Below are 8,786 nucleotides of genomic sequence, written 5' to 3'. Positions count from 1 at the left end.
GCAGCTCTTGTACCAAAGTTTGTTATATCGAGATAACGAATGAATAAGTCGTTATCACGAGATAATAGTGCATAAAAAAAAAAATCCATGGCCGTTCTCGGCTTCCGTAGAAAGTCACAAATGTACCTACAAGAATAAAAGAGTTTATTGTATTGTATCATATTGTACCTGTTGTTACCTACGGGCTCAAAAGTATCATAAACAGCTTCCTGTTGTCATTTTATAGAAGCCAGTGTTACAGAAAGTGAAGGGGTCGATAAAGTGTATCTTATCATATAGTAAACAACTTTCTGTTGTAATTGTTTACAAGCCAGTCACTTCCTCTAACTCTGTCGATATGCAGAGGAGGTGTGTCCTCCTCTCGGCTGGGTGAGGAGGTGTTGGGTGAGGAGGAGGTGACAGTAACACGCACATTAAAGCAGCAGCAGGGTGCAGAGTGAGTGGATGAGGATGTGTGTGTTTTCACTGTGTCAGCAGAGCCGCTGCAGCAGCTTTCACTTCAGCCTGTTCGCTGTCACTGCTAATTGTTTGTGTGTATGTGAATACAAAGTGTTTGTACACCCCCTCCCCTCCCTCCCTCTCCTCCCTCCCCCCTCTCCTTCCTTGTATAGAAACCAGGAGACTTGAGTCTTCAGATCCTTTCATGCTGTTACAACCTAATTACCACATCACGTCTCTTTGATGCTCTGATTGCATGTGCTTTTAGCTTCTGCAGGCTCTCTTTGTGTCTTCCTCTCATCGTCTCTCCAGGTAACTCCGGGAGAGAAAGAGCTGTGTGGTGTTTGCAGAGCTGTGCGAAAGATGCTAAGCTACGTGGCGTCACGCTGCGAGGCTGAGAACAAAGCGGCGTTCAGCAGGATTTCTGAATCAAAAGAGGACAAACAGGGACACAGAAACCCAGACTCTGAAGCTCTGTGCAGATATCCACCGCTACAGCGAGACCTCCACTCCTGTTTGTTGAGTTTGCATGAAAGTTAACGATAATACGGTATGTGTATGCAATGACATTATGAAGTCATCTGTGTGGTGAGTTTCAGGAACTGAACTGCAGTCTTTCCAAAAAGAACAATATGTATCATCTGAGAGAAATAAATAAAGATTTGAGCTCTAAAACAAACCCCGAGCTGTCGCCTGAGAGGACGGTCTCACAGTTTGAATGTGTCTCCTCCAGCACCGCGGGAAGAGTGCGGGGCAGCCGAGTCTGTGTTGGAGAAGCATTCGATGGTGGCAATAAAACAGATTCAAATGCGTGTGCGTGCAACTGTTTGGGGCAGAAAACGTTGAAGAAAATGGCGGGGGGATGTTTATCATGCAAATGGCTGAATAATGGATGCGCTCAGAGCCGATTTGTCTCCGATGCTAATTTGTCATCAGCCTTTTTGGGAGATCTATGAGTATAATAATGTACAGCAGCAAAACACTACACACACACACACACACACACACACACACACACAGTGCGACATGGCCTCGCTAATTGGTGTATTGTGGAAGTGCTGTTGCAATTAAGTAATGGGTAAACAGAGGAGTGTTGTTGTATATTTGCCTGCTGTGAATAAAACAGGAGTGTGTGTCTACAATTACTCATATGTGTCATTTACACACACACACACACACACACAGTAAACCTGATGGCACATTATGAAATCAAAACATAGAGCGTTATACGTCTCCCACACACACAGCAAGTGCAAATACTTCCTCCACATTCAGATCACCGACTGGAGAGACTGCAGTGAGCAGCTGTTTAAGGAAATTACTTTAAAAATGAAACTTTATATTCGTGAGGAACGATTTGCTTCTTTTAAAGGTTTTCAAAAGGAACCAGTGGGTTGAAAATGTGTCGTATACGTCTCCTCCAGTTTCTGTTTAACACTGATCAATCATTGCTGCGTCCAATCAAACCCTTTTCTCTCTTCTGATGCTGCCGGAGTGTTTCTGAGGGCCGATGTATAGACATCTATGGCCTCACTGAGTTCTGGACAAAGGACTACTTTATAGCTACATTAGCTAGTTAGCTAGTGTTTTGCTCTGCAGCTAGGTAACAAGCAAGATAATCTACAACAGTAATTAGCTAACTAGTTACATCTGAAAGCTAAGTTATCCAAATGCTAGCTAACTAGTTTAACTAATTTACTAATTTACTATTCAGTGATATATATTTCCTGGTTTTCCCTCTGACGTCCTCCGGCTGCTCAGCTTCAACTCTGTGATTTACTGCTGTTAGTTAGCTAGTTAGTTTAGCCGCACTGCCCTGGACACCCGGTACTGTGTGCTCAGAGCACCAGGGGAGGGCTGGTGTTTACTCTGGTAGCACAGGAGCTTTGGACTTCCAAGAGGAGGACGTTTTCAGGCCTTCCTACTTCTAGGTGGAGGTTTATTGTCCCAACATGTAGAACAAAGCAGAGGTTTTATCTTATTTATTCCAGTGGTTATTTATTGATCTCTCTTTGTAAGTCCTGATTTTTAGAGCCTGGACCTTTTTCCTTTATTATTATTATGTTTGTCTATTGAGTTGTTTGTTGTTTCTATATTTTTGTTAAGAGGAATGCCTTTCTTTACTAAAAAAACAAATCTAGCTACGGGTACAAATTAAGTAACCATGAACCCTGGGATAGACAGTGGTGAAGTAAGCAGGCTCTGCAGCCTCTATGGACAGAGCTAATGTCTGAGTCTCAGAGAGTTCAGAGGACGCTGATGGAGGAAGAAGAGAAAAGCAGAGAGTGACTGTGGGACTGGCTGTTAGTAGTGGGATAAAGAGAGCTTGGTAAAATAAAAGGCTGCAGACAGACGGCGAGCTGGTCTTCTTGCTGTTGGACTAGTCAATAATGTAAGCTGCTTACTATGTCTGCTGTTGTTAACATTGTTGATGTTTGGCTGTTAGCAAAGCTGTTGACTTGCTAGTTTTTGATCATAAGTAATTTGATCAGAACAATGTACAGCTGTCCATACCACAGTGAGACTGAACCAGAACCAGATCTTACAGATATTAGTTTGAAAGTAATCCCATTATGGGACGTGGAGTTCACCTGATATCACCCCGATGCCGTCTTCACAGTCATAATCTGAAAACTCACTGTCACTGATCCTCTGAGACCCTGCACAGATAGAGAGGGAGGGAGGGAGGGAGGAAGGGAGGAAGGGAGGATGTTTAAGCCTGTAAGCAGCTCCACTTTAATCCTCTACAGGACGGTCAACTAATCTGACAGAAACAGAAACAGAACAGAGAAACACATGAACACTAAAGGACAGCTTTTCAGTCTGATCCAAACCATCCTAAAACCTTTTTGAGATCCTTGAAAACACCTTGAAGACTACCGGTTCCCCTTTACCACCTCTAGAATCCTCTCAGGAGTCGTGGAGTTCCTTAAAGATTGTTAAAATGGTACCAACAACTTTGGAACCCCTGAAAGGATTCCTAAAACCCTTATTAAGACTACCGAGACCATCTGAGTAGAGCTGTTCCTATACCTGAAGTTTTTGTATCGGCTGATACCGAGTATCAATCCAATAAAAGTACGTTATATGGTATAATATTGTTTAACAAGTGTATACTATTCATCCTGTATGATTGCTGTAGCTGTACGTCCTGGCTCAGATTAAACCCTGTCAGAGTCAGAGTAGGGTGGGTCATGACTTCTGCTGCTGGGATGTAGCAGGGTTCTGTTTGAGGATAATAAATTCTGTGTTATCGGATCAGTGCACAGACCCCTGTACTCACCAATATCCAATACCACATTTTAGGCAGCATCAGAAGAATTCCCAACACTTGTATTGTGTCAGAACAACTCTACATCTGAGTAATAGATGAGATCCTATAAACCTCTCAAAGATCCCGCCTTAGAAGCCTTAGAACCCCATAGAGGAATCCCAGAATGTTCTTGATGATTCTTGAGCAGTCTAAATATCACTGAGCCATGGATCCGCAGACCCTCCACACTCATTTCTAGAATTTTAACAAGGACCTGTGAAACTATCAATAGGTCTTGGGATCCTCCATGAAGGACTTCTGAGACTTGCTTAAAGACATATAAATCCTTCTGGAGGACTCTGGGCCCCCCTACAACTAGAACTTCTAGAACCTTTTAAGAATAATAAGAGTTGAAGTTGGAATTGCACCAATCACCTTCAATACATTTGCAATTATTCCTAGAACCTATCCAAACCCTCTAAATGATCCCTGACATCTCCTCAACTTCTCAAAGACCTTCAGGGCCTGAAGGCTAGTGGAATCCTAGAACCTCTTGTGGATTCTTCACATTAGAGACCCCCACCAAGGACATCACCTCCACCTAAATCTGTAGAATTCCCTCAAGAAGTGATGAAAAAGAATTCCGGGGATTCCCACCAAGGACCTCTGCGACCCGCTCTTAAAGAACCCTAAAACTGCAACAACCTTTAAACGACCACGGAGACAGCAAGAAATATTTGAGGAGTGCTAGAACCATAAGACCCTCAAACACCATTAAGCATCTGAAGGGATTTTTAGAAGAACTGCTGGGAACCCTGTAAGACATCCTTGAAGACAACTGCAAGCCTCTTGAGAAACCCAAGAACCTATTTGAGGATTCTCAAGGACTCTTTTTGCATGATACTACTTATGTGTAGTATATGTGTCTGTTACTGATTCCAGCTGTCAGTTTTACTTTACTATGAACTAAGTTAGCATAGCCCTGATCAACCAAACTCCATTCAGAAAACAAGCATTTTAAAGGTTGTTTGCTCATCATCTTGCAGACAGACCGACTTTTACAAATTGCCATCATGATGTTATTATTTCAGCATCTTTCTGATCCATTTATTGACATTAAATCACAGAAACATCTGATTATTTTACTTTCATATAGTGATACTAAAGAACCTTTTAAATGTGTATATGTGTGTAAGTCTCCTAAAGCCTCCTGGAACCTCTGAGGAACCTGATATAAAACAGATGTTTATTAAAACCGTCTGCAGATATAAAACAGCAACAGATGGGAGATAGCTACACACACACACACACACACACACACACACACACACACACACAGTCATTATTACCTGAGTTACAATAAGGACCTTTGTCTGGCAAAGCATCACAGGAGAAAAGTAAAACAAAATCAACAAAAGACGAAGAAGGCAGAATAAATTCAAAACAAGATGATGACGGCAACCAGACTGTTGTATGTGTGTTATCAGTGTGTGTGTGTCTCACTCTGCAGCCTCCTCCCACCCGGAGGGTCCTCAGGCTGCAGTCCTCTCCGCTGCAGGTAGGGGGAGGCGTTGGGCAGCGGCAGAGAGGAAACATCATGGAGCTGCAGTTTGTACCAGTGAGGCTGATCGTCCAACAGAGCCGAGTCCAACTCTATCAACACCTACAGACAGACAGACAGAAACAGAGACAAAGACAGAGACAGAGACAGACAGGCAGAGACCGACAGACAGACAGACAGAGACAGAGAGAGACAGACAGACAGGCATACAGGCAGAGATAGACAGAGACAGACAGAGACAGACATAGACAGACATAGACAGACAGACAGATACAGATACAGAGACAGAGAGGGACAGACAGACAGAGACAGACAGAGACAGGCAGAGATAGGCAGAGACAGACAAAGACGGCAGACAGACAGACAGACAGACAGACAGACAGTTTATTTACAGCCCTATATCTGAGGGAACACAAACACTAGAGGTGTCAATGAAGCCTTGTCACACATTTGTTATTGTTGTTGAGATTTTGCTTAGTTTACCCAACTATTTAATGTCAAAATGGCCGCTGTGAAAAATGACTGTAGGTTTCTATTAGTAGAAATTGGGAGTAAAAATGTTCTAGTTGTAGACGGTTTGACTTCCTTCTATGTGTTCTGTGTTCTTTGGGTGTTCTGACCTCTCCCAGGAACTGGCTCTCCTCCTCTCGGACTCGGGCCTGATCCCAGACCGTCAGCTCCAACATCCGTTCTCTGAACTCCCGCCGATGTACCGGAGAGTACATGAAAGTCTGGTTCCACCGAGGTTCTACCGACTTCTTCACAGTCTTTGTTCTCCGCTTACTCTTATCACTGTGAGACAATGACAGAACATAAACCAGACCAAAGGTTCTACAGGTTCTACAACAGAACCTCACAGATCAGAAAACACAGACAGACTAACATAAACCAACAAACGTTCTAATCATCACCTAGAACCTAAATGGTTTGGCTGTTACCTTCTGTCTGGCAGGAAGTAGATCTTGACGTACGGATTCCTTGGCCTCCCGTCGTCTCGGACAGGAAGTTCTTTGGCTCCAAGAACAGTGACTATCAGCTGATGACCGACTTTATCGTACCACAGCTTCACCTGTAAACAACAAAGTAACCCAAGACAACAGTAGTTGTCCCTGTGGAACCCCAAAGATTTATAGAAAAAGCTCCCTTGGGAGAGGCAGTACCCAATACCAGAGCATAACGGAACAAACGTAGAATCCTGAATAATAGTAAATAATAGTTAGGGCTGGCTCAGGTGAGTCCTGAACCATCCCTTAGTTATGCTGCTATAGGCCTAGACTATCAGGGGATTTCCCATGATGCAGCTGCAGGCTGCCTCTCCTCTGCTCTTTTCGTGGGTCTCTCCCCTGGTCTCTCTCTCGTGGTCTCTCTCCCTTTCTCCTCTGCGTCTCTCTCTCCTCTCTTCTCTCTCTCTCTCTCTCAGCAACCTCTCAGAACCAGAAGAACAACAAGAATAGTTGCTCAGTAGTTGAGCAGCAGAGCTCTGTGGAACAGAAGGAGAACCCTGTTCCACTTCATACTTGTACTCCTTTGGAATTTGCCCATTGTGGGACAAATAAAGGAATATCTATCTATCTACTCCACTATGTTACTTGTTGTGTGGGAATAGCTGGTGGGTGGGGCAACAGGAAACTAGGAACTACAAACAGAACAAGTATAGGTGGAACCAACAGATGTCTCACTCTTCTCTACGTCTACAGTTACCTGGATTCTGGGAACCAGAGGACGCCTGTTAACAGTCTGAAACACACACACACATCACCATGGAAACAGAGGTTACTGACTGATTGGCTTTGGGGTGTGGCAGTGCAGTGCATGCTGCGTAAACTTACAGAGACCTGTCCAGACAGAACAGTAGGACTCATGGGGGATGTGACGGAGATGGACGGACCGACTTTCTGAGAGTCGAAGGAACTGGAACCTGAACACAGAACGTAGAGAATACGTCATTTATAGAAAACAGGGTTTAACTTCCTGTCACACTGGAACCGTCAGTGTGGACAGTGTGGATGGAGAAAACAAAGTCCTGGACACAGCCCTCCTACATTCAGACTGTCTCTCTGTGATGGTTTTGTTGTGTAAAAAACTCACTGGAGTCCAGTTGGACGTGGGTACTGTCTGCCACTCTGGAAACATCTCTGAGGAACAAAATTTACAAACAACAATCAGCAGAACGTTCTAACAGAACTTCAGGTTCTCTGTGGATCAAAAGCTTGTGACTTTAATCAATGTAAAGATAAATACATCTATAATATATGTATGTCTACCCGATTGGGCGGCACACCACCAGCTCCACCTGGGGTTCTGGTTTGGACTCTAGGATGATGTTGTAAACCTCATTGAACGTGGCTCCCTGGAGAACCCGACCGTTCCATTCCAGAACCTGATCACCTGAGGGAAGAGACTGAATCTGTGAGACATCTAACATCTAATTGGGACAATATCAAACAGAACAGTATATAATTTGAACTCTCTGGAACATAGGTTAGCTTAGCACAAAGACTGAAGTTATGATCAACCTGCCTGGTTGCAGACTGAGCAGGTCTCTTGTCTTCCTGGTGCACTCTCATTCTCTTCCCTTCCTGGAATTTACTAACCCTAACTGTGTGATAAAACCGTCCCTTAAATTCTGGACTAAAATAAGACAGCATTTTCGGTGCCTTAATATCATACATCTATAACTATATGTCTAAATATATCCATAGATTTTCTGAAATCGCTTGGGAGGAGGACTTGGGCATTGGCTCAACTGATGAGCAATGGATGGAGGAGATAGGTGGGTGTGCACTCAGTGTCTATATGTACCAGGAAAGGTCTTATATCGTCATCTGTCAAAGATCTGTTTTTAAATTTCTGATATCTTGGGACAGGAGGTGGAACCGGACCTGGTGATGGCTGTGTTTGGAGTGCTGGAGAAGGACACTTCGACCGTGGTTAAGTTCATAAACCTTTTAGCTCCCAGATTAATACTATTGAACTGGAAATAGGCACAACCTCCCACTCACACCATGTTAATCAAAGACATCATAAAACATCCTCAAACTATAAAAACTGCGTTATCTCACAGGTACCACTGGAGGAGGAGCTCCATAAAACGGGTCAACCCTTCACTGACTGTAGAGGCTGGGCCATAAAAACCCTCTACCACAATAACTAGAATATTATGTGAGATCAATGTTTATATTATATGTACTGTACAGCTTCTATTATACACGATATTTCATTTTGTCCACGGTCAGGTGTGTTTGTTGACCTGGTCTCAGGTGTGTTTGTTTACCTGGTCTCAGGTGTCCCACAGTGTCAGCCAGACTTCCTCTCTTCACTTTAGTGATGAATGCACACAGACGACCGGATTCCGTCATCTTTCCCCCAACAACCTGAAAACATAATGCCCATCTGAAAAGGTGATCGGCTGCAATCTGCCATCCCTCCAGGACCTGTACGCCTCTAGGACCAGGAAGCGTGCAGGTAAGATTGTGGCTGACCCTCGACCGGTCCACTAATCTCTTTGAGATACTCTCCCATTCTGGCGCAGGA

At 43.8% G+C, this 8,786-nt stretch overlaps 1 protein-coding gene across 1 annotated transcript in view; it reads right to left on the bottom strand.

Moving 5' to 3' along the window:
* LOC118342664 (regulating synaptic membrane exocytosis protein 2-like) overlaps positions 1 to 8,676 on the bottom strand; it is a gene marked incomplete in the record, with an annotated part of 17,295 nt that extends 8,619 nt beyond the window's left edge. Inside the window, 8 exon segments of the mRNA XM_035681276.1 lie at positions 3,030 to 3,098; positions 5,195 to 5,354; positions 5,873 to 6,044; positions 6,191 to 6,321; positions 7,082 to 7,170; positions 7,341 to 7,387; positions 7,517 to 7,640; positions 8,527 to 8,676. Coding sequence (XP_035537169.1) covers positions 3,030 to 3,098; positions 5,195 to 5,354; positions 5,873 to 6,044; positions 6,191 to 6,321; positions 7,082 to 7,170; positions 7,341 to 7,387; positions 7,517 to 7,640; positions 8,527 to 8,611 — 877 coding nt within the window.
* Between the last annotated feature and the right edge of the window lie 110 nt (positions 8,677 to 8,786).

This window comes from Morone saxatilis, unplaced genomic scaffold, assembly GCF_004916995.1.
Source record: "Morone saxatilis isolate NCDOM2014 unplaced genomic scaffold, NCSU_SB_2.0 Contig9, whole genome shotgun sequence".
Lineage (NCBI taxonomy): Eukaryota > Metazoa > Chordata > Actinopteri > Moronidae > Morone > Morone saxatilis.
Note: the sequence above shows the minus strand (reverse complement) of the source record. Positions and strands in the feature narration are given on the sequence as shown.